This window comes from Aquarana catesbeiana, linkage group LG07 (assembly GCF_042186555.1).
Source record: "Aquarana catesbeiana isolate 2022-GZ linkage group LG07, ASM4218655v1, whole genome shotgun sequence".
NCBI classification, from domain to species: domain Eukaryota; kingdom Metazoa; phylum Chordata; class Amphibia; order Anura; family Ranidae; genus Aquarana; species Aquarana catesbeiana.
The window spans coordinates 97,535,781-97,562,132 of NC_133330.1; the positions used below are offsets into that span (position 1 = coordinate 97,535,781).

Here is a 26,352-nt window from a genome sequence, read left to right on the forward strand (position 1 = left end):
GATCTTAATAAAAATTAAATAAAAAATATATAAAATGAAAAAAAAAAAAAAAAAATGATGATGAAAAAAATATAAATTTACATATACAAATAAAAATAAAATAAAATGAAAATGAAAAAAATTAAAATTAAAAATAAAGTAAAGTAAAAATAGAAAAAAAAAGTGAGTGAAAATAAAAATAAAAAATAAAGTAAGAATAAAGAATGAAAATAGCACGACGGGGAAGACGGAAAAACCGACCCAATGCAAGAAAAAAGAAAGGAGGAAGCTGGAGCTCGGGACGTGTCACAGACCTACTAAATGAATAATAAAAATGTACAAAAATACAAATATAAAAATATGTATAAATATATAACATTACAACCAATGTGATCTAGTAAACTAGTGCAACTAGAAACAGAGAGTGGTTGACTTGATGAAAGGAAAGGAACTACTAACCGAGGAAGAACACTAAGAAGAATATTGAAGCCTAAAAGTCGCTAAGGAAACAATTTACTTCAAACTCGATGTTGAGTCCCTTCGGCACAAGGGTGTCCATGGAAAAAATCCATTTGGACTCGAGTTGACTCAAAATCCTTACTTTGTGTCCCCCACGCCATGGTCTGGCGTAGGATACGATACCCCAAAATTTCAAATGACTGGGGTCCCTTTTTATGGTATTTGTCGAAATGCCTGGACATATTGTGTTTGTCGAAACCCTTTTGGATGTTTTGCACATGCTCCTTTATACGGATTCTCAATAGCCTTTTGGTGCGGCCCCACATACTGGAGGCCACAGCTGCACTCCAATACATAGACCGCTCCCTCGGTGTTGCACCCGATGAACTCGTTGACATCATATTGGGTGCCATTACTGTTTGATTTAAAAGAGAATACTTTTTCATTCGGACGTTTGGTGCGGGTACAGGCATAACAGCGTTTACAAGGGTAAAACCCTTTACCCGTAAAGAAAGAAAATTGTTTTTTTGGGGGATCAATCACGCTTTTCACTAGCCGATCTCTCAGGGTGGGTGCCCTTTTATAGATGAACTTTGGTCTATCTGGTAGTACCTCTCTTAGGCCAGTATCGGATTTTAGAATATGCCAATGGCGAGATATAATGCTTTCAATCTTTTTGTGTTGAAAGTTGTAATCAAACACCAGGGGTACCTGGTCTTGCTGGCACATGGGTGTTTTATCTTCAAGCAGTTCTTTTCTTTGCATTTGTCCGACTTCTACTATTTTATCTTTTATAAACTCTTGATCGTATCCTTTGCTGGTAAATCTCTCTCCAATCATTCTGGCTTGCATATAAAAGTCTTCTTCCAAAGTACAATTGCGTCTTAGTCGCATTAACTGGCCTTTAGGGATGTTAAATAGCCAGTTACTGTGATGGCAACTACTTAGAGGTAAATAACTGTTACGATCGACATTTTTAAAGAACGTTTTAGTGGTGTATTGATTGTTAATACGTGAGATCTCTAGATCGAGGAAAGAAATGGACTGTTCCTCAATCTGCCAGGTTAATACGATGTTTTTGATGTTATTGTTTAGTTTGAGAAAAAAAAAGAGGTTAGGAGATCACGATCTCCTACCCATATAATAAAAATGTCATCGATGTATCTTTTATACAGTCGTAGTTCTTCGGGGGGGGGGGGGGGGGATCTGTAAACACCACTTCCTCTTCCCATTGGGACATGAATAGCCCTGCGACACTGGGGGCAAATTTAGCCCCCATAGCTACTCCTGTTTTCTGATGGTAAAATTGTTTACAGTACCAAAAATGGCTGTTTCAGACAGAAATCGAGGCACTTAACGAGAAATTTCCTCTGGAACCGGGGAAGTTCGGTATATTTTCTCAGACCCCCACTTCGTGGCCTCACATGCCGCAAAGTGGGGTATGATCGTATACAGTGACGAAACGTCAGCTGTTGCCATCCATACAGTGCCAATGTCTACTCTTTGTTCAAGTGTCTGGAGCATTTGTTTCGTGTCGCGTAGATAAGCCTTTGTACTTTGTACTGCCGGTTGGAGGTATTTATCAATATATTCACCCAATCTCGCTGTGATTGATTCTATGCCATTAACGATCGGTCTTAGAGGGGGATCTGTTCTGTTCTTATGGATTTTAGGTAATGCGTAGATAATCGGAGTTCTACAGGCCTCTGGGACCAGGTACTTGGATTCTTTTTTATTAAGAATGCCCTTTTTAAGGCCCAGTTGAACTACTTGTTCAAGTTCTTTTTTCCATTTAAATATGGGATTATTGGGAAGTGTACAATATGTATTCTGATCTTCTAGTAGTTTCATCATGCCATTATATTGTTCGGTGGCAAGAATCACGATTCCACCGCCTTTGTCTGAGGGCCTAATAACAAGATTCTTTCTTTTGGTGAGTTTTTGAATGCCAATCCTGATATTTCTTGGTTCTTCTCTTATTTTGTAGGTTAAATTCTTAATTTCTTCTGTCACAAGATTCTTGAAGACTTCTATGTGGGTATTGTCCTTCGGCTTCGGGTTGTAAATCGATCTATTTCTCAGATTACTGTGTAACACTGAATCTTCTTGCGTTGTGCTGACATTAATGGACTTTTACAACAAGTATTTTTTGATATTCAATTTTCTTATGTATTTTTGTATACTTATATAAGTTTCAAATTTATCAAGATTCTTCACCGGTGCGTATTTTAACCCCTTATCAAGCACTACTAGTTCTTCCTGGGTTAGTGGTATATCTGTGAGATTAAAAATGCCTTCTCCTAGGTCTCCCTTTTTCGTTTGTTTTCCCTTTCCTGCTCTACAGCCTCTTTTCTTGTGGGGCTTGTTCTCCTCGTTTCTTCCGTTCTTCTCGGGGGATGATGTTCCATACCTCTCTCTAAAAAAGATCTATTCTGACCTTGTTCGTATTGGTAGTCATAGTAAAATCCACCTCTATCTGTGTCTCGGAGATCCCTCAATGGGGCGTAATAGTTATATGTTTGGATAGGACTCCGTTCTCTAGGTCTAGGCGGTGCATATGGTAGTTCTCTGCCGTCTCTGGGCCCATAATAGTAGTTTGGGCCCGAACTTCTATCGCGTGGTCTATGATAATCTTGTTGACCATATTGATTCTCTCTTGTATCATAGTTATTTTGAGGATAGGTTGGATGTCTCTCCTGCCTATACGGTTCTTGTGGAGGACCTCTTGTCTCTCTGGGTCCATTAGAAGGTCGTGGCCAGTAAGGTCTTTTATTAGATCTATTTAGATTTATTAGGTCCTCCACAAGAACCGTATAGGCAGGATAGACATCCAACCTATCCTCAAAATAACTATGATACAAGAGAGAATCAATATGGTCAACAAGATTATCATAGACCACGCGATAGAAGTTCGGGCCCAAACTACTATTATGGGCCCAGAGAAGGCAGAGAACTACCATATGCACCGCCTAGACCTAGAGAACGGAGTCCTATCCAAACATAACTATTACGCCCCATTGAGGGATCTCCGAGACACAGATAGAGACGGTGGATTTTACTATGACTACCAATACGAACAAGGTCAGAATAGATCTTTTTTAGAGAGAGGTATGGAACATCATCCCCCCGAGAAGAACGGAAGAAACGAGGAGAACAAGCCCCACAAGAAAAGAGGCTGTAGAGCAGGAAAGAGAAAACAAACGAAAAAGGGAGACCTAGGAGAAGGCATTTTTAATCTCACAGATATACCACTAACCCAGGAAGAACTAGTAGTGCTTGATAAGGGGTTAAAATACGCACCGGTGAAGAATCTTGATAAATTTGAAACGTATATAAGTATACAAAAATACATAAGAAAATTGAATATCAAAAAATACTTGTTGGAAAAACCCATTAATGTCAGTACGACGCAAGAAGATTCAGTGTTACACAGTAATCTGAGAAATAGATCGATTTACAACCCGAAGCCGAAGGACAATACCCACATAGAAGTCTTCAAGAATCTTGTGACGGAAGAAATTAAGAATTTAACCTACAAAATAAGAGAAGAACCAAGAAATATCAGGATTGGCATTCAAAAACTCACCAAAAGAAAGAATCTTGTTATTAGGCCCTCAGACAAAGGCGGTGGAATCGTGATTCTTACCACCGAACAATATCATAATGGCATGATGAAACTACTAGAAGATCAGAATACATATTGTACACTTCCCAATAATCCCATATTTAAATGGAAAAAAGAACTTGAACAAGTAGTTCAACTGGGCCTTAAAAAGGGCATTCTTAATAAAAAAGAATCCAAGTACCTGGTCCCAGAGGCCTGTAGAACTCCGATTATCTACGCATTACCTAAAATCCATAAGGACAGAACAGATCCCCCTCTAGGACCGATCGTTAATGGCATAGAATCAATCACAGCGAGATTGGGTGAATATATTGATAAATACCTCCAACCGGCAGTACAAAGTACAAAGGCTTATCTACGCGACACGAAACAAATGCTCCAGACACTTGAACAAAGAGTAGACATTGGCACTGTATGGATGGCAACAGCTGACGTTTCGTCACTGTATACGATCATACCCCACTTTGCGGCATGTGAGGCCACGAAGTGGGGTCTGAGAAAATATACCGAACTTCCCCGGTTCCAGAGGAAATTTCTCGTTAAGTGCCTCGATTTCTGTCTGAAACAGCCATTTTTGGTACTGTAAACAATTTTACCATCAGAAAACAGGAGTAGCTATGGGGGCTAAATTTGCCCCCAGTGTCGCAGGGCTATTCATGTCCCAATGGGAAGAGGAAGTGGTGTTTACAGATCCCCCCCGAAGAACTACGACTGTATAAAAGATACATCGATGACATTTTTATTATATGGGTAGGAGATCATGATCTCCTAACCTCTTTTTTTCTCAAACTAAACAATAACATCAAAAACATCGTATTAACCTGGCAGATTGAGGAACAGTCCATTTCTTTCCTCGATCTAGAGATCTCACGTATTAACAATCAATACACCACTAAAACATTCTTTAACCACTTCCCGACCGCCGCACGACTATATACGTCCTAAGTTTGAACGGGGATATCGTTGTTATGGCAGCAGCTAGCTGCCATAACCCCGGTATCCCCGTTTTCGTGAGGCGGCCGGCTTTCAGATAAAAGTGGTCCCTGCGGCGGATTCGCCGCGAGATCACTTTTATCGGTGGCGGGAGAGGGGCCCCCCCCTCCCGCCGCGATCCGGTGCCCTCCGCCGCTTACCGGAGCCGTCGGTAGCGGCGGAGGCGATCGCGTCCTCTTCCGTTGTGTGTCAGGAGACAAGTGAGGCCAAGATGGTGCTCACTCGTCTCCAAGATACTGCTGGGCGGAAGCGACGTCAAAACGTCACTTCCGTCCACGCCTCTTAAAGGCATATTTTTTCAAATGTCATTTTTCTAAATGACTTTTTTTTTATTGCATTTTAGTGTAAATATGAGATCTGAGGTCTTTTTGACCCCAGATCTCATATTTAAGAGGTCCTGCCATGCTTTTTTCTATTACAAGGGATGTTTACATTCCTTGTAATAGGAATAAAAGTGAAACAATTTTTTTTTTTTTTTTTTTTTAAACAGTGTAAAAATAAATAAAATATTTTAAAATAAATAATAAAAATAAAAAAAAAAATTTTTAAAACCCCCCTGTCCCGACGAGCTCGCGCGCAGAAGCGAACGCATACGCGAGTAGCGCCCGCATATGAAAACGGTGGTCAAACCACACATGTGAGGTATCACAGCGACCGGTAGAGCGAGAGCAATAATTCTAGCCCTAGACCTCCTCTGTAGCGCAAAATATGCAACCTGTAGAATTTTTTAAACGTCGCCTATGGAGATTTTTGAGGGTAAAAGTTTGACGCCATTCCACGAGCGGGCGCAATTTTCAAGCATGACATGTTGGGTATCAATTTACTTGGCGTAACATTATATTTCACAATATTAAAAAAAATTGGGCTAACTTTACTGTTGTTTTATTTTTTTATTCAAAAAAGTGAATTTTTTCCAAAAAAAGTGCGCTTATAAGACCGCTGCGCAAATACGGTGCAAAAAAAAGTATTGCAATGACCGCCATTGTATTCTCTAGGGTGTTAGAAGAAAAACCATATATAATGTTTGGGGGTTCTAAGTAAGTTTCTAGCAGAAAAACCTGTTTTAAACATGTAAACACCTAAAATCCAAAACGAGGCTGGTCCTTAAGTGGTTAAAAATGTCGATCGTAACAGTTATTTACCTCTAAGTAGTTGCCATCACAGTAACTGGATATTTAACATCCCTAAAGGCCAGTTAATGCGACTAAGACGCAATTGTACTTTGGAAGAAGACTTTTATATGCAAGCCAGAATGATTGGAGAGAGATTTACCAGCAAAGGATACGATCAAGAGTTTATAAAAGATAAAATAGTAGAAGTCGGACAAATGCAAAGAAAAGAACTGCTTGAAGATAAAACACCCATGTGCCAGCAAGACCAGGTACCCCTGGTGTTTGATTACAACTTTCAACACAAAAAGATTGAAAGCATTATATCTCGCCATTGGCATATTCTAAAATCCGATACTGGCCTAAGAGAGGTACTACCAGATAGACCAAAGTTCATCTATAAAAGGGCACCCACCCTGAGAGATCGGCTAGTGAAAAGTGTGATTGATCCCCCAAAAAAACAATTTTCTTTCTTTACGGGTAAAGGGTTTTACCCTTGTAAACGCTGTTATGCCTGTACCCGCACCAAACGTCCGAATGAAAAAGTATTCTCTTTTAAATCAAACAGTAATGGCACCCAATATGATGTCAACGAGTTCATCGGGTGCAACACCGAGGGAGCGGTCTATGTATTGGAGTGCAGCTGTGGCCTCCAGTATGTGGGCCGCACCAAAAGGCTATTGAGAGTCCGTATAAAGGAACATGTGCAGAACATCCAAAAGGGTTTCGACAAACACAATGTGTCCAGGCATTTCGACAAATACCATAAAAAGGAACCCCAGTCATTTGAAATTTTGGGGTATCGTACCCTACGCCAGACCATGGCGTGGGGGACACAAAGTAAGGATTTTGAGTCAACTCGAGTCCAAATGGATTTTTTCCATGGACACCCTTGTGCCGAAGGGACTCAACATCGAGTTTGACGTAAATTGTTTCCTTAGCGACTTTTAGGCTTCAATATTCTTCTTAGTGTTCTTCCTCGGTTAGTAGTTCCTTTCCTTTCATCAAGTCAACCACTCTCTGTTTCTAGTTGCACTAGTTTACTAGATCACATTGGTTGTAATGTTATATATTTATACATATTTTTATATTTGTATTTTTGTACATTTTTATTATTCATTTAGTAGGTCTGTGACACGTCCCGAGCTCCAGCTTCCTCCTTTCTTTTTTCTTGCATTGGGTCGGTTTTTCCGTCTTCCCCGTCGTGCTATTTTCATTCTTTATTCTTACTTTATTTTTTATTTTTATTTTATTATTTTTTCTTTTTATTTTCACTCACTTTTTTTTTCTATTTTTACTTTACTTTATTTTTATCTTTATTTTTAATTTTTATTTTTTTTTCATTTTCATTTTATTTTATTTTTATTTGTATATGTAAATTTATATTTTTTTCATCATCTATATATATATTTTTTTTTTCATTTTATATATTTTTTATTTAATTTTTATTAAGATCCATTTTTATTTACGTTTTTGTTTTCCCGCATATCTCACATGTTATGCATTTTCAGTACAATTCCATATATGTGATAGTGCGTCTTGGTAGGGCGTTGCATTGTGGTTTTTATTTTTCGGTTTCTAAAATCTAGTTTGAGATTATGTTCTAGCTGATCTGGTCTGTGGCTAAGTACATTCTTTCCAACCTGACCTGTTAGAGCCATCCTGACAACAGGCAACAGCACTGTGTGCTATCCTTTGTATTGATGGGCTTTGAAAAAATGGCTGCTGGGCACCCATTAACATTAGAGCGGGCTTTAGGAAAATGGCCGCCGTGCGCCCATTACAAGGGGACTATATATAAGCATTGGCTTTCTATCCCGTGTTATCCTCTGAAGAAGTCACGTGACGTGACGATATGCATTAGGATTGGAGCACGGGACGCTGCCACAGACAAACAGGAGACGAGCTCGGCGCTCGTAGTTACTACACACTGCAGCATTGTTTTAAATGTAAGTTGATTGGACTTGTTTTATTAAATAAATATACCTTTTATATGGGATCACGCTATGTGCGTCTCTTTCCCCCTCACACTGTACATCACTACTCTACCTGACGAACACTGAGGAGAGAGGCACGGGGACATATTCCAGTTTCCAGATTGGTGACACTCCTGGAGGCATACGAGCTCGGCGCTCGTGGATTGATGCCCACACTCACTTCATGAAAGTGAGTGCAACCTCCCCCTGTGTGTGTCTTGCCCCCCCTCCACTGTGGTCGTTGCAGAGTTATTTTACATGCTGTATACTTTTTATTTTTTATATTTCGCTTGGCATGTTCATCATTGTCACTGCCTGTATACACGGAACGTCTACACCTGCGGGTCATTTGCAACACAGGCTGTACACCTTACAGCTGTAAGGTAAGCGGCTTGCAAACACGGAGGTGTCCTCACTGAAGATCCCCCCTCCCTTCACGATTGGACTTGTTTTGTGTTTCTCATCACGTGTTTTTGTTTTTTGGACTGGATGATAGAACTAATATTCATGTTTGTCCTAGGGATTTCACCAGGATCTGGCACGTTTTTGCTAATGGGGCACTAGCCCACATCTATTTTTCTTGCATTATATATTTTCTTTTTCTGCATTGTGTCATTATTCATCCTATTTGTGTTAGTATATGCATTTTTGTTTTGCTATATTCAAGCAGTCACTGTTTCATGATTACCTTTATATATTAGGATTTGTCTGCCCGCAACATGTCATGTTGATCAGCTATGTTGCACTGCACTGCATCCCCACCATGTTCTTTTAGCATGTAGGATCTATTCATGCATTGGCCCGTTTCTGCTTTTTTAGTTCACTTTGCCACTTTAGTCATCTTTGTAGCTCCCCCCCCCCCCCCTTCATCACAGCGCAACTACCATCTTCCCCCAAAAGATTATTAAGTGCTGCAAGGCTGTGCATCCATCTGTGGCTGCTTGTAAACACACACAGCCCCAGCAAATAGAATACACAGCACTGAGTGATGTTTTACAGTTATGAACAAATGATCAGAGCTGTTAGGGCCAGTGCCGAGTATGACCCAGCCCCGCAGTGCTGCCTGGCAATTGAGAAAATATTACTCAGTGCTGCGGGGTTCATGTGGTCTATCTGCTGGGGCTGTGTATTTACAAGCAAAGACGAAGACAAAACACAGCCCACAGGCTCCGTGATCTGGAGTGAACAGCAACGCTGATCTACAGAGAGGCCCTAGTCTCCAAAGACCAGTGCAGTCACTCCATCCCCTTGCTAGCAGCACAATCAAACAGCAAGGCCAAACCACACTGCTTGGCAACAAGCAGGACAGATTTCAACAGGACCAAGTGCTACATGAGGGAAGTAAACGTTTAAAAACTTTGTGAGACTTTAAGCTCAAAACGGTTTAAAGGAATAAGTGTACAGCAGAATTCTTAAAACTATAAAACCTAAGAATACTTTTGTTAGAGAGTACAGAGTGTGTAACCCATAGCAACTAGATTTAGAGGTGTAAGGACACTGAGGGCATTGGTTATTGTGGGTCCAGATATGGATTGTTAAGGGAATCACAATTAAGTAGCAGGGCTCCCAAAGAAATCTTTCCACCTCTAATTGAACTTAAAGAGGAACTGCAGTCTGCTCACATAATTTGTAATAAAAACCATCTTTGCCATTCTGAAGCTTCCCTCCAACCACTTTGCATATTTTATATATCCTCCGATTCTGTACTTGCCAAATATGCTGCAGAAATCAGAAATCTCCCTCCACTGAGTCTGGCTGCAACCATTTTAACTGTGGGCAGATGAAGCTGCTGCCTGATCACTTCCTGGATTTACACAGAGGCACACCTCCAGCTCTGCAGCTCTCATTGGCCCTCTTAGGACTCATCCTCTCCCTTCATGGCAAACTCACGAGAGAGAGAGCGCGAGAGAGAGAGAGCGAGAGAGCGCGCGCACGCTGTGCGTGATGTCATAAGCCTAGGCTTTTTACCAGACAAGAATCAGGAAGTGGGCTGTATAAGGTATTTCCTAGCAGGAAAAAAAAGTTTTACTATCCAAAAGCTAAAACAAGGGCACAGGATTTAAAATGGTTTTAAACCCTTACAGACCACTTTTTACTACAGGTAAGCCTATAATAAGGCTTACCTGTAGCTACACCAGATATCTCCTAAACCTACACGGTTTAGGAGACATCGCCTGTATCAGCATGTGCCAATGTCATAGGGACATAAGCACTGAAGCAATGGCACATTTGTGCCATTGCTTCAGCTAGTGAGCCGTTACCGGCGGCTCCCGTGGGAGTGACGTCAAAGGTCCGGCCAATCACAGCGCCGGAGCCCGCAATACCTGGAACTAACTCCGGGAGCCATGTCACCAGCCGGAGCGATGTACGGGGACTTCAATCTAAGGCATTTCATAATGAGCTCGTATGCCATGCATACAAGCTCATTATGCCTTTGTCTTGCAGGTTTTTTTTTTTTTTATTCTGAGTTAACAACCACTTTAATAGATGGAAAGATTAAAAAATTACTGATGTTCCACTTTAACATGTAATCTAAAAACACAAGAATAATTTGGGGTAATTAAAAACACATAGTATGTTGCTTTAGGTAGACCTTGTTCTGCATACATCTCATCAAAATACCTTAGTTATTGTGCCCACAGCTTTCGTTCGACCCTCTCTGAATACCAGTCGCTGGTCTATGTGCAAGTACTCAGGTGTTTTTATGAATCGGAAGTGAACTGTAGCCTTGTCTCCAGTGCGCAAGCAGTCACGGCTCATACTGAGGATGGTGGCAGTTTGACGGATACTGCCACAATGCACTGGAATAAAGACGACATTTTCCATCATTTACTTTAGGTAAACAGAATAAAAATAAATTATCTATAAAACTTGTAGTTGCACTGCTATCATGTAGTGAGTTTCAAGTGTGATCAGCATTGTGTGTACGATTCAGATTTAACATAAAAATTTTCAACCATCAATTTTTCAAGAAACACACAAGGGAACACAGATTATACTGGGTGGAAGAGCATTAAGCAAACAATGAAATGTATCTTTCGCTTGTCCTTTTATATTTCAGGACAGGACATAAGGTGGAGCAAAATATTGGAATTTGAAAGAACAGCTCTGTGTCTACATATATGCTTCACAAAAAAAAAAAAGTTTAATAGCAGGTACAAAATCTGTTTCTCCACCAAGAGCACATGTGGTACCCAAAAACACTCAGTGGATGTCAACAAAAGACTATAGGTGGGAAAACACCAATGGGAGCACTACTGAACCAATAGCTGCATCTGATAAAAAGGAAACACTCAAACACCATATGGTGCATATTTGCAGAGATGACCAGGTAGAAGGCCTTGTAGACCTGCTCCACCGCATACAGTCCACAATACATTTCATGGCCGGTCACGTGACTGCTCTCCTCCAATCTAAAGCTAGACTTGGAGGAGGAGCAGCAGAGCAGCCAGAAAAAAACTGAGCTAATAAGGTATTTACAGGCATCGGTTTACAAGGACCCTGACAGTGTAGGAGAGATGAAAAGGGGCTGGCAGTGATTTTTTTTTTTTTTTTTTTAAACTTTAGAATACGCTGGCAGGGCTGTCCCAGGAAAGGCGGGGCGTCCGGGATGGCAGTTACATAGTTTAGATAGGTTAGATTGGTTTGGCAAGAACAATTCTTCATGAATCCATGCCGATTACTGCTAATGATACTGTTGACATTACTAAACTCTTGTATATAATTCCTTATCCCTGCCAAGAGCTTACATACAAAATTAGTGTTAGGCCAACTGGTCTGTAATTCCAAGGGATGTATTTTGGCCCTTTTTAAAATATTGGTGCTACATTGGCTTTTCTCCAATCAGCTGGTACCATTCCAGTCAGTAGACAATTCATAAAAATTAGGAACAATGGTCTGGCAATTACTTGACTGAGTTCCTTAAGGACCCTCGGGTGCAAGCCATCTGGTCCTGGTGACTTATTAATGTTAAGTTTTTCAAGTCTATTTCTAATTCTGTCCTGTGTTAGCCATGAGGGTGCTTCCTGTGACGTGTCATGAGGATAAACATTGCAGTTTTGGTTACTGAAGGCTCCCCCCCCCCCCCTCCCCCCTGATTCCCTCGTGAAGACTGAAGAGAATAAATTTAATACCTTCGCCATTTCTCCATCCTTAGTAACCAGATTCCCTTCATCATTCTTTATGGGACCAATATGATCTGACCTCCCTTTCTTACTATGTACTTAAAGAATTTCTTTACTCTCCTCCGCTATGTGCCTTTTGTGTTCTATCTTAGCCACCCTAATATGTCTTGTTGCATTCTTTGTAAAGTTGGAATCCTGATGATAATCCCTCAGCCTTGAATTTTTTGAAGGCCTTTTCCTTTGCTTTTATATGCATTCTTATGTTGGAGTTAAGCCATCCAGGACTTATTAGCTCTTACATTTTTTTTCCCCATTGGAATGCGCTGACTAATACCCTTATTTAATATGCTCCTAAAAGCATACCCATGTTCCCTCTGTGTTCTTTGTTCCGAAGATTTTATCCCCCTTAGTATCTTCTAGCAAGGATCATAGTTTAGGGAAGTTGGCTCTTTTGAAATTCAGTGTCTTTGTATTCCCCTTATGTTTCCTATTTGTGTGATTTAAACTGAAACGAATTGACCTATGATCATTGTTTCCTAAATTACCCCGTATTTCCACATCCGTGGTCGGGTCTGTATTGTTGGCAATCAGTAGGTCTAGTAACGCTTTGTTTCTAGTTGGTGCATTTACCATCTGACCCATGAAATTGTCCTGCAAGACACTTAGGAACTGGCGAGCCTTAGATGAATGCGCGGTTCTTTCCACCCAGTCTATGTATGGATGATTAAAATCCCCCATTACAATGACACTTCCCATTCTTGCCAATAATCCAAATTGAGATAGGTCTGCCTCCGTTTCCTCCTTCTGGTTAGGAGGACTATAGCATACGCCCAGTATCACTTTCCCCTTAGTTTCCTTCCTTTGTAGCTCTACCCATAAGGATTCCACCTCCTCCCTTGCTCCATAAGTGTTAAGTGATGTCGTCTCTCACATTCACTTGTACTTCATTTTTGATATACAGGCATACCCCTCCCCCTTTTTTACCCCCTCTATCCCTGCAATATAGGGAATACCCTTCAATGGTTGCCAGCCTATCATGAGAGCTGTTGAACCAAGTCTCTGAAATTCCTACAAAATCTAAATCCTCCTCATACAACAGTAGCTCTAGTTCTTCCATATTGTCTGCCAGACTCCTGGCATTGTTGAACATAGTTTATACCAGGTGCCACATAGTTTATACCAGTAGCATACTATCTCCTTACTGGGTGTTCTGAGGTTGCAAATAGGACTTCTTACTGTACTTACCTCAGGTTGAGGTGCTTTAGTCAACCTACCACTAATGCCCCCAAATACTACCCTCTGTAATTTGTCCCACGCTGACCATCTTTACCTCGGGACCCTCCCCCCCTCGTCGCCTAGTTTAAAATCCCCTCTAACTTTTTGTCCATCTTTACTCCTAGCAGATCTGCACCCTCCTCATTTAGGTGCAGTCAGTCTCTTCTATAGAGCTGGTAACCAACAGAGAAGTTCTCCAGGAACCCAAACCCCTCCCTTCTACACCAGCTCCACTTGTTTACTTCCCTAATCTCACTCTGCCTTTCTGGTGTGGCTCGAATTACCGGTAGTATTTCTGAGAAAACTACCTTGGAGGTCCTTTTCCCCAATTTAGCTCCTAAAGCCCTGTACACACGGATGGTTTTTCCGACTCAAGATTGCCTTGCATACACATGGTCACACAAAAGTTCTCTGAACTTTCGACCGTCAAGAACGCGGTGACGTACAACACTACGACGAGCCGAGAAAATTAAGTTCAATGCTTCCGAGCATGCGTAGGAATTTTGCGTGTCGGAATTGCTACAGACGATCGGAATTTCCGATAGGAACTTTTTCCATCGGAAAAATAGAGAACCTGCTCTCAATCTTTTGCTGGCGGAAATTCCACCAACAAAAGTCCGATGGAGCATACGCACGGTCAGAATTTCTGACCAAAAGCTCACATCGGACTTTCGCTGGCGGAATTTCCGATTGTGTATACGGGGCATAAGTCTCCAAAATTGTTTAGGACACTACATCTACCTCTGACTTTGTCATTGGTGCCAACGTGCACCATGACAGCCGGGTCTTTCCCAGCCCCTCCCAGTAATCTGTTCACCAGATCCGTGATGTGCCCAACCTGAGCGCCCGGTAGACAACATACAGTTTGGCGCTTTAGGTCTTTGTGACAGCTTGCCCTTTCTGTCCTAAGAATTGAGTCCCCTACCACCAGAATCTGTCTTTTCTTTCCCTTGGCTTTACTCCCACCCTCACTGGAGGAGTTATCTCCCTGGTAGCTAGGGGAGTCACTCAGCTCCAGCAATGCCGGTCCCGGACTGGTTTCACAAAGGTCACTCAACAGGGCGTACTTATTGGGGACGTTCCAGCCCAGGACCGGCCTCCCTGGCACTTTCCACTCTATCCTTCCTGCCTGTCACAAATCTACTCTGCTTTGGTGCCTGCCGCTCATCTCCACACACCTCTGTGCTGGCCCCTGCTGGGTACAATCCCAACTCTCCTTTAGTATAGAGTGTCTTCTCAGTGTTGATAGTTGCTTCCCTAGATTCAGAACCTGGACTTCAAGCGAAACAATGTGCTTACATTTTGCCCAGCAGTATTTGCCCTCGATTGGATGCTCAAGGAACGCATACATGCCGCAAGATGTACACCGAGTCGCATCTCCACACCTGCCGGGCATCGTACCTACTAATTTAATGGGGATTGGGTCTTATACCCTGTCCAAATTAACTAACAACTAGCTTCCTGACACTAATACTCAATACACGGGATCTCAACAAGACAATACTCAGGCCCTCCACAATACTCAGGCAGTTTTTTATTTTTATGTTAATTGGTTATGACCGCTCTGGTCCTGTTCAAACACCCTTGCAATCTGTCACTTGCAGGGCTTGTCAGTGTCTACGGTCTCCCCTGGTCAGTCTGCCTGTTACTGCTCCCACCGCTCCCCTGTTACTCACCCCCACTGGTCTGCGGCACACTCACCTGCCGCTTCTCCTGGTCAGACCTGTCTCCTCACGGTCCCCTCGGTCTCCCGGTCCTGAGGAGTCAATGGGGTGGTGCTGTCCTCGGTCACTCTCGATGGCCCGCGCCCACTGCCGCTCTGTTCCCCCGCTACTTCTCCCGGGGGGGGGCTTCTTTGATCCAGTCCGCATCTCACTCACACAAGCTCCTTCCAGACACGATGCTGCTCTGTGGATTCGTGCCACCACCTAGCTACCAAAGTAGAGTAAGCTCTTCAGCGCAATTAGAGAAGGGTAGAGAAGGAAGCGCCACCTGAGTGTAGTATTAACAAATGATGTTTAATGACACCAGGTAAAAACACACTTACAGGATAAACATATAAAAGGCTCATCTGTATAGGTATGTGGTCCTTGGTGTTCCCTCTGATCCTGTGGTGGTGACGCTGCAGGGATGATGGCGTGGAGCGCACGTGAAGCGTGCATGACGTCACAGGTCGTCCGTCTGCTTCCGGGTTCGGTATCCAGGGGAGGGATCGTCCAGGGAGGAGGGCTAGCAGAGAGGTTGAGAGAAGGCTACGCGCTCGGAGCCACTGCTCCTTCAATAGGCCTATTCACGTGCGCTCCACGCCGGCCCCTAGTCTCTTCCTGATGGCCACACAAGGAGCTCCCGGCTGGTAATCCACCTTCTGCAGCCCAGCATCCCTGCAGCGTCACCACCACAGGATCAGAGGGAACACCGAGGACCACATACCTATACAGATGAGCCTTTTATATGTTTTTATCCTGCAAGTGTGTTTTTACCTGGTGTCATTAAACATCATTTGTTAACACTACACTCAGGTGGCGCTTCCTTCTCTACCCTTCTCTCATCCATCACAGAGCCAGCTCTCTGAGGAAACAGCAGCCGCCTAGCCTACTTTAACCATTACATTACCGGTTACCACTTAACCCTTGAACTTCCAGCCTGTCCCCTATGGACTAAGTTGCTCAGTAGGGGTGCGCATCTTCACTGGTCTCACGATTCGATTACGATTATCTGGTCAACGATTCGATTCCGCGATGCATCACGATTACCGACGAGCTTCCGCTTGGGCTGCCTAGGCGGCCCTTCTTCCCTGCAATCTCCTGGGACTCATCACAGTTCCCAGAAGATTGCCCGGCTGAGCAGGACAGCGCAGTGAGACATGCGCACCCGGCTGTGAAGCTGCAAGCTGTCACAGCCGGATGCCCACAGTAGTATTGCCAGTGCCGTGGACAGGCAGGGGAGAGAATGGAGGGCTTGGGTGGCCACGTCGCTGGATTGTGGGACAGGTGAGTGTCTTTTTATTAAAAGTCAGAAGATACACTTTTTTTGTAGCTGCTGACTTTTAATAAACAAAAAATTTACTAGGCGGCCCCTCCCAGCCAGCGATCTTCTGGGTCCCAGAAGATTGGCTGGCCAATGGCAGATCGCAGTGCAGCTCGTGCAGTCTGCGCCCAGCTGTGAAGCCATAAGCTGTCATGGGCGGGTGTCACTGCCCACAGTAGATGACGGCACCGAGGAGAGGGAGAGGAGCGAGGCTCCATGTGGCCGCATCAATGGACCGTGGGACAGGTGAATGTCTGATTATTAAAAGTCAGCAGCTGCACTTTTTGTGGCTGCTGACTTTTAATAAACTAAAAAACGTGTGGAACTCCACTTTACGTAGTGCACTAATCCGGTGCACTACAAGGTACAGGAATTCACACACACGGCTGCTGGAAGGTCAGGAGGGATTACAATCCACAACTGACAAACAGCCCTGTGAAGTTCCTGTACTGTGTCTGTGACATTTCTCTGGGCTCCCGTTTGCACCTTCCAGCACACTAGGAGTTAACACAGTGGAATGTGCAAACTGGGGGGGGGCAGAGAAATAATGTCACAGAGCACATGTATGAGACAGTGTAAGTAGAATACAAACACACTTGTACTCTACATACAGCTGTTAAAATACCTGTGTGGTAAGAAAAATGCAGTTAAAATCCATTAAGTGCCCACCACTGTATCTGCATTTTAAAATTTATGCAGCTTCATATCTTATTTTTCAGTCTGTGTAAATATATATAACTGTTTTTGTCAAAATTGCTTTTGTTAATAAATACAATTGTAATCCATTAACTGGTGATCGTTGTGTGTGTGTTTTTTTTTTTAAATATATGCATCTTCATACCTTGTTTTTTTTGTCTGTGTGTAAAACTGTATAAGCCGGTCATGTGACTGCTCAATCCAGCCCGCATCGCTCTCCTCTCAGTCTCAGGTCTCTCTGACTCTCCTGACGTCAGTGGGAGTTCTCAGCCCTGCCCACCAACTGTAGCTATCAGATCAGAAGAGAGGCGGGCGAGGCTGACGTCAGGAGAGACAGAGGAGAGGGGCAGGCCGGACCGAGCAGTCACATGAGCGCCGGGATATACAGTTATATACACAACTAAAAACGAGGTTTGAAGCTACATATATTTAAAAAAAGGACACATACAGCGATCACCACTGAATGGATTACTATTGCATTTAATAGCTAAAGCCATTTTGAGAAAAAATGCTCGGAGTACACTTCCGGGAGGGGCGGGGCAAGTCGGGATGACGTCACACCCGACATCGATTCTTCGGGGGGCTTGCATCGGGGACCCCCGAATCGCGATGCGACGATTAAAATTCCACACCCCTATTGCTCAGCCCTTTATATCTCCTGTTATATATGGACTTGTGTGTTTGCGCTTACAGTTACCAATACTCTGTTCTTCAGCGCAATTGTCTTTCAAAGTGCGACAGCGCTGAAAGCTAAAAATTTGCCTGAGCCGTTTTCTGCATCGATTATTTTCAACACCCCTAGTATGTACCGTGTGTGTCATATCGCTGTTCTTATAGATTTGAAACAAAAGAGGTGCTTTCATTCCTAGAAGTGCCGCCAGCCTCCCTTTCCTTTTACTTGGTTCCAACACTGACTTCTGAAGATATGACCCATCTGAACCTCTATAGAGCGTACACCGTTTGATGGACATTGGCAGACAGTCTGGGCCGACCGATCCTTAAGTAGGCGATTGTCCAGGTATTCCACAAAGGGAATACCTCCCTATCAACAACTAGGGGACCCCCTCATTGTGAGGAGGGCTTGCTTCTGGTTTGCAGGTTTGCTGGAATTGAAACCTGGAAGCCCGAGTAAAAGGGAAAGGAGTGCTTCATTTCAGGAGCTGAAGGTTTACCAGAAGGAGTTTTAGCCTTTTTCTGGGGGTAGGAGGGTACCTTGAACCCCCAAGACTTTTTTGATCTAGGTGTTGTCCAAGTAGTCACTGAAGAGGCGTTACTCCTCAGAGCATTCTGAAAAAAGCAAAGAGAACTCCTTCTTTGATAAGCCAAAAGGTTTATATGCAGAAGCTTGAGCTTTGCTTTTCTGGAGTAGGACATTACCCTCCCTCGAAGACAGCTGAGCACAAGCTGGTAAGGCCTGCTGACCCATTCATTCCTGTTGTGTCTATTATCTGCCATGCAAATTGAGGGTTAACTAACCAGAGGTACTCACAACCTGTAGGTAGGGTTAGGCTTTCTGTGACCAGTCACTGTAGGAAGCAGAGGAACCAGCCCACCGTGTGTGCACAAAAAAAATTGTGCGTGTGCGCATGTGCAGTGGATCTCCACGAGGAGGCAACTGTCCAGCTGCACTTGTGGCCTCAATCCATACAGGAGCACAGGATACACAGCAAAAAGGGAATCCAAAATAAAAAATAACAAATTTAAAAAAAAAAAAATTAAAAAAAAAAGTGAAACTTGGTTTTTGTCCAGTCATATAAATCATACTATGCTGTACGTTCTTTGTTTTGATCATTGTCTTTTTTATAGATAATTTTGCTTTCTAAAAATACTCCTGAAGAAGCGATGTGACCACGAAACATGTCGAGAGGATATGGATAAACTATGTAATTATCCACTCGAGAGCGATTTTAGTGCTTATGTCAATAATGTTTTATTGAAATGATGTAATAAAATAAATGTTTTTAGATCATTTGTGTGTTTGGTATCCATTTAGGTACCATGAAAGTCCACATAGCCTCCATATCAATTTCTTTGTACAAAGATTCTAGGACACAGGTACTTTTAAGCAGTTAAATAACTATTGGCACACATCTAACATTTACTCCCACCACCAGTTGCTTTCTTGATAATGGTATCCAGTCAAGATATGAAGAGGCTTGTTCCTTAAAGACCATGCAGATGCTTGTTAAACACAGGTTCTGCAGTTCAGCCCTTTAATCAAAGTGGCCTCTGTGTACAGAAACCTCCAGTGGCCTGTCACAACTGGAGCTTAATGCTACAATCATTTGCTCCAAATGTTCTATGACTGAAGGATAAACCACAACAAAGGCAATATCTCTTCTAAAAAGGGGCATTGACCAGTTGGCAACAGCCAAGATGGGGTGAAAAGCAAGGCCTGCCAGTGAAAACAGCACTCTAGAGGGCACATCCAACCATTGATCGGTTAGGTATGTCAATCTATTCTTTAAGATTAAAATTAGGAATAGCAGTGGTAGAAGCAACTTGTCGATTGTCTTTTTTCAAGTGGTGCTCATCAAAACAAAAATTCCAAACAGACTCTTAATTTGTGAGCAATAGCAGATGACCACCACTCTTTGGGGGCAAGCTTTTCGTTGGGTAATAACTGTATTGATTCAGAATCTACGTAACTATGTAATCAGTCTCACTGGAGACTCAATTTCACAGATGATTGCCCAGATGCCTTGAGTAGATCAGATGCTAAATCTGCAGTAAGGAAGCGCTGGAGTTTGTTTATATGGTAATGCACTTTAAATTTAAAAAAAAAAAAAAAAAAAAAAAAAAAAAAAAAACTGTCCTTCAGTCTTTCCCCTAATTGCCCATTGCAAGCTATTCTGAACAATAGAAGCTGCTTATAAAGTCCTATATATAAACCTACTCCAAAGAAAAATGGAAATGTGAATATTTTTTTTTCTAATATTTTTTCAAGTAACGCGGTGTCACTAGAAAACAAACCTATAGTGTGGGTTTCTCAAATTTAAACAGCAAAGGTTGAAATATACTTTAAATATGATGTCAAAGCGCTGTCCATGAACTATTTAGTGTTCCAACCTTAAATCACAAACCCTGAAATAAGTCAATATTAAACTACCCATCGCCTGGTATCGCGGACTGATTGTTGTAGGGTGATGCAGCACCAAGATCTCAGCTTCAAACTCCCAAGATGCTTGAGGGTTAAGGCGTGGCGAAACCATTACCATGCCCTTTCTGATAGAGGATCGCTTAATCTGAAGAACAAGCAGAAAGAATGCAGTTTGTTACTAGGACCATAAAAAACAGCACAAGGTTCTATAGAGGATTTATAAAACCAACATAAACCTTTTTTTTTTTTTACTGGTGCCGATGGGAACAATAAGAAAATGCAAAAGGGAGATAGAGGATAGTTACATTCTTGCCACGTTCTAGGCTGCACAATGTATTCATGTAGAATATCCTAGCAGGCCTCCTGCACACTGGAAGTTATAAAAAACGCCAGTAGCGTTAGCTGTAGAAAGTGTTTTTTGTAGTAGCGTTTTTTAGCATTTGCGTTTCTTTTTTAGGAAAACTATACTCCCACAAAAGCTTATGGCTCAAAAACGCTCAAATACCGAATAGCCTTTTTTCAGCGTTTTTCAGAGTTAAATCGTTTTTACAGCTGAAAAACACCTCTTCAAACCCACTAGCTGTTTTTTTTTCCTAGCCAGTTAACAAAGTTGATAAAAGCCTCTGTGCGCATGGACAAATCGGATAATGAGAGTTCACTGGCTGCAGAAAAAAAATTCCTGAAGCCAAAAACAGCAGCTAAAAACATCCAGTGTGCATGAGGCCTTAGAAGTAGTAGGTTTATTGGAAAAAAAAAGTGTTGCGTTTCTTCATAGTGTGTACAGAACTGCACCAAGATGTACAGATGCAGGCATGCACATGTAGCCTGGAGTCTCCAATGGAGTGTTCTCTGCAGAGAACATACTAACTGTCCATATAGGACTCTTGAGTTCAAATGCTCTCCCCCATTTACTGAAATTAGAGCATTACTTACTTTACAGTCCCAAAAGCAAGAGAAGCAGTAAACACATTTATAAAACATGTGACTGTGCTTAACAAAATGTGGTTGGTTTGTTAGTATTTCAAGGCAGCAGTGTTGCTGTGGTTAGGCCATACCACTGCCTTCTACACAGGACCCTTCGTAGAAATTTGTGGTCCATTTCCTAATGACAATTTACTTGAGTGCAGCTGCTCCTCTTCTCCAGGTCACTGATCAGGAAAGAACTCTGTTCACAAGATGTCCTGAACAAAAAAGCAAATCATATCCCTGTGTATGCTGAGAGAGAGGTGAGAACATCCTGGCTGAATTGTGTATGACTTTCTACATCTGAAAAGGAATGCATGTGATCACAGCCTTTGTAGGAGTCTCAGGGTAGTCAAGGGTATGCGAGAGGAATTCATGTTTATTCCTTCAGAACTACAGTTTTACACTTTTTTTTCCCTGTTAAAAAGGTATATCAAGATGATAAATTCTGTAGAGTCTGTTAATTTGTGTTTAAAATTGTTGCACGTGAATTTTTACTGAAATGAAAGCAGAACCGTCTCAAAGCATAACCCTGGCCAATGTTTTCCTAAACTGGACAGGGGCTCTAATCAAAACTAAAATAAGTTTTAGCTGCAGTTGGGTTTTAAGATCATACTAAACAATTGGACCACAAAATCAGAGTAAATCATGCCTTTGATTAAACGATTGTAAAACGAGAACTTATGTAAGTTATTGGAGATACGCACAGATAGAAAAAAAAAAAATAAGATCTCAATGATAAAAGAACACACTACTAGGGTGGAATCACAGCTAATCTGATATTACAACAATGCTGTACCTTCTTCAGAGCAAAAGATGCTGTCTGACCACCTCGTACTTCTTTAACAGGCATGCGTTTGCGATGTATAGACTTCACTGCAATAGAAGTAAAGTTGCCAAGAGGGTCAGGTCCTAGCAGCAGTAGATCATTTAGCTTAATTAGTCCTCTTAATGTTGTTCCTGAAACCACTGTGCCCACACCCTGTAGGAAAAAAAAAAAATCCTGTAATTTTCCAGTACGGAAAACATAACTATAGCTTCTGTGGATTTTTTTCTATTACGCTCAAAACAAAAAGCTTACTGGTACAGAGTAGGTATCATCAATCTGGAACTCTGCAGGTTCTTCTTCCCTTGAGCTGCATCGGGGAGAAAGCAAATTGAGGAACATTTTGAGCAGATCCAAGTTTTCCCCCGTTACATTCGAGATTTGAAAGATCGGACACATCCTAAGAAGTGTTAAAAAAAAAAATAAATAAATAAATATAAGTGTGGTTAATACAATATGCTAAAAACTTTTTTTTTTTCCCAAGAGAGAGATTATGATTATCTATATCTACAGTGGGGATGGAAAGTATTCAGACCCCCTTACATTTTTCACTCTGTTGTTATAGTGCAACCATTTGCTAAAATCATTTAAGTCTCTCGCTCTCTCTCTAATAAATTTTAACTTGCCTGTAAAACAGGCAACATATTCATAGACCATTGGTTACAGGCTCATACATTCAGGTGATTGGGCCCTGACAAAGCTTTCGCGGACACGCCACCTGAATGTCTTCACTATAACCCTAGCCCAATCCGCAAGTCCTGAGTTTTGTAGCAGGCAATTTAAAGTATCCAAGGAAAGAAAAAGGGAGAGTGGCCTGTGCCCTGCACTGTACTCCAAAATAAGTCATTTCCGGGTAAGTCTAAATTCCTTTCATCTTAAATCATACAGCCCCAAGCAAAGTATGAGAAGGGTGGGCAACAAAAAAAGCAAACTGGGTCAACAGACCCAACAATAAGGGTCAACACACCCAACTACACAGTGCAGCTGCAAGAACCTTTCAAGCCTCATCCACAAAAGATTGCACGTCCACCAGGTAGACCACAAAGCGAGGCTACAGAGGCCTGGTGCTTGAAAGCCCAGGAAACTACCACAGACCTGGTGGACTGAGCCGGTAAAAGCAAAAGGATTTTGTCCCCGAGAGGGCATCCTCTAGAAACCATATTTCTTAGCCACTGAGCAACAATGGACTTGAAGTGGGGCAGCCTGAGGACAGAACAGAGTCTTACTGTTCTGTACAGTACAGTATTATTGATTGAAGCTGTTGGTTTGACGTAAATAGCGCTGACTACAGCCAAGCAATGAACAGAAATTTCCCTTTGATGCTTTGGAACATGGTATAAGGATGGTAGGACTATGTTCTCATTGAGGTGGAAGACTCTTACCACTTTAGGAAGAAAAGGTTGGGCGTAACAATACCTCGTCATTGTGAGGAATGAGGAACAGCTCCTTACAAGGGAGCTGCCAACACAGACATGTCTGACAGATGGGAAAACAACCAAAAAGACCATGTTGCAAGAAAGATCACCTAAGGGAAGATCCTTTATGGTTCTCTGTCCTGTAAAAAAATCGCTCTAATCCCAACGAAGCACACAATTCTACAAGGGTGGCTTGATGCGAGATACACCTTGAAAAAAAATGTTTTTACAAGGGAGTGCAAAGCCAGAGGTTCTTGAATAACAAATGGACAAAGTAAAAAACTGACCTTTTAGAGTGCCTAAAGCCAAATTCTGCCAGAATGCAAGGCACAGAGTAATCTCTGAACTGCATTGCCTTTGTTCAGAATGGGTAAAGAAGGATTTTCATAGATCAATCTGGAAGTGGCTTTTCTTTCTTTCAGCAACGTAGAAATGATAAACTCTGGCTTTTCTCTCAAGACCTGGGCTTCAACAGCCATGTCATTAAAGCTAAAGACTGAGAAGCAGGATGGAATAGAGGGCCTTGAGACAACCAATCTGGCCTATTGGGGAGAGACCAGGGGACTCTACTAGAAGAGTAAGTATGTCTGTGTACCAGGTTCTTCTTCTGGGCTTGGCTGCTCAAGAACAAGAAAGGAAGCAGGTCATTGTCTTTGCACTAGAGGAGGCAGAATTTGCACTGAGGGAAAGGCATAGAATAGCCTGAATTGAGACCAGGGAATTATCAGGGCATCCAAAGCCAGCACTAGAGGATCCTTTATCCTGGCTACAATCAGGGAGGTAGTTTTTGGTTGGATCTGGAAGTTAGGATGTCCACACCTGGAGCCCCCCTTTTCTACCATATCCGAATGAGCAAAATGTAAAAGGGAACACTCCTACGGCCACATCCGTATGGCTGAATTATCAAAAAAAAAAAAAAAAAAAAAAAAAAAAAGAAAAGAAGGAGAGGTTCAACAAGGAACCCCTGGTCGGACTTTGAGGCACAGCAAACCAAAGGGATCGTATTCAAAGTAACAATATAATAAACTTTATTAAAGACATATACATTTGTGACAAGGACATTGACAAAAAATATATAAAAATCATCTATATAAAAATATACATGATGTGAGCCCCGATGCGTCTACGTGTTTCGTTCTAAAAAAAAACTTCAGGACACATTCAGGTTTCAATTAGACCCCTTTCACACTGGGGCGGTTTGCAGGCGGTATTGCGCTAAAAATACCGCCTGCAAACCGCCCCTAAACAGCCTCCGCTGTTTGTTCAGTGTGAAAGCCTAAGGGCTTTCACACTGAAGCGGTGCGCAAGCAGGACGGTGAAAAAAGTCCTGCAAACCGCTTTTTTGGAGCGGTGAAGGAGCGGTGTATTCACCACTCCTGCCCATTGAAATCAATGGGACAGCGCGGCTATACCGCGGCTATAGCCGCGCTGTACGAGAGATTTTAACCATTTAAAATGGTTAAAAATGAACGACGGTACAGCAGCGGTACAGCAGCGCTAAAAATAGCGCTGTTGTACCGCCGACGCCCCCACCGCCCCAGTGTGAAAGGGGCCTAAATGCAGAGAAAAGGAGAAAGGTCTCACTATCTTGCAGAAAGGCTCTCAAAAGCCCTAGTAGTTGATTATAAAAGTAAATAATTCATATTTCCGCTAGAGGTGCAGGAGACTTGTCATAAGAATGAGTGGCTGTCAGCTGTTGTCATATCAGTCCTAGCTATAGATGCAATCCCAACAAAGAAGACACAAAAGTTGCCAACAAGGGATAAGTGTCAATGCCACAAGAAAGCTCCACGAACCAAAGGGCTAAACAAAGCCCATATATAATGTCCACTCAATGATCCACGTGGAAGTGTATGAGTACCCTAATGGAGCTTTCAGTTAAATTTAGTATAAATCCCCTGGAGGAAACAAAGACGCTCAACTTGACTGATATGACAATAGCTGACAGTCACTCATTATGACAAGTCTCCTGCACCTCTAGCGGAAATATGAATTATTTACTTTTATAATCAACTACTAGGGCTTATGAGAGCCTTTCTGCAAAATAGTGAGACCTTTCTCCTTTTCTCTGCACTAAACCTGAATGTGTCCTGAAGAAGTTTAGAACGAAATGCGTAGATGCATTGGGGCTCACATATATATTTTTCTATAGATGATTTTTATATATTTTTTGTCATTTCCTTGTCACAAATATATATGTATTTAATAAAGTTTATTATATTGTTACTTTGAATACGATCCCTTTGGTTTGCTGTGCCTCAAAGTCCGACCAGGGGTTCCTTGTTGAACCCTTTTTTTCCCCTTTTTCTTTTGATAATATATCCGATTGTCTGTGTTGAAGGGCCCATTCCCCTTGACCCAGGTGGTGGTAGCTCAGGTTATCAGATTTCCAGTTGTTGACTCCTGGAATGTAGATTGTAGAGATGGCTGGACATTGATTTCCTGTCCATGAGGTTATCTGGCTTGCAACATTCAAGGATGCATAATTCCTGATTCCCCCTTGATGGCTGATGTAGGCAACAGCCAAGGCATTGTCTAGCTGCACCACAATTGGAGTCCAGTCTCGCAGAGCCATCCTTATTGCTCTGGGCTCCAGGTTTTGATTTGGGGGTTTTTTCTCTCCTTATTTTCACCTGTTAATGCAAATAAGCCTGTTATTTTTCTTCCTTTAACAGACTAAGCTGTCCAGGAAAAGTAGCAGCTGAAAAGTTGAGACCAACCATTTAACACTGATAGGGGGTGCTTACAATGGTCAGCTTTTATTCTTTTATGCAAAACCTTTATC

At 42.2% G+C, this 26,352-nt stretch overlaps 1 protein-coding gene across 1 annotated transcript in view; it reads right to left on the reverse strand.

Moving 5' to 3' along the window:
* GTPBP1 (GTP binding protein 1) overlaps positions 1-26,352 on the reverse strand; it is a 126,295-nt gene that overhangs the window by 22,294 nt on the left and 77,649 nt on the right. The window contains exons 7-10 of the mRNA XM_073592522.1: positions 22,408-22,552; positions 22,126-22,308; positions 20,373-20,508; positions 10,764-10,942 (exon numbers count right to left, since the gene is read on the reverse strand). Of these exons, the coding sequence (XP_073448623.1) occupies positions 10,764-10,942; positions 20,373-20,508; positions 22,126-22,308; positions 22,408-22,552 (643 nt within the window). The remainder of the gene's footprint in view (positions 1-10,763; positions 10,943-20,372; positions 20,509-22,125; positions 22,309-22,407; positions 22,553-26,352) is intronic.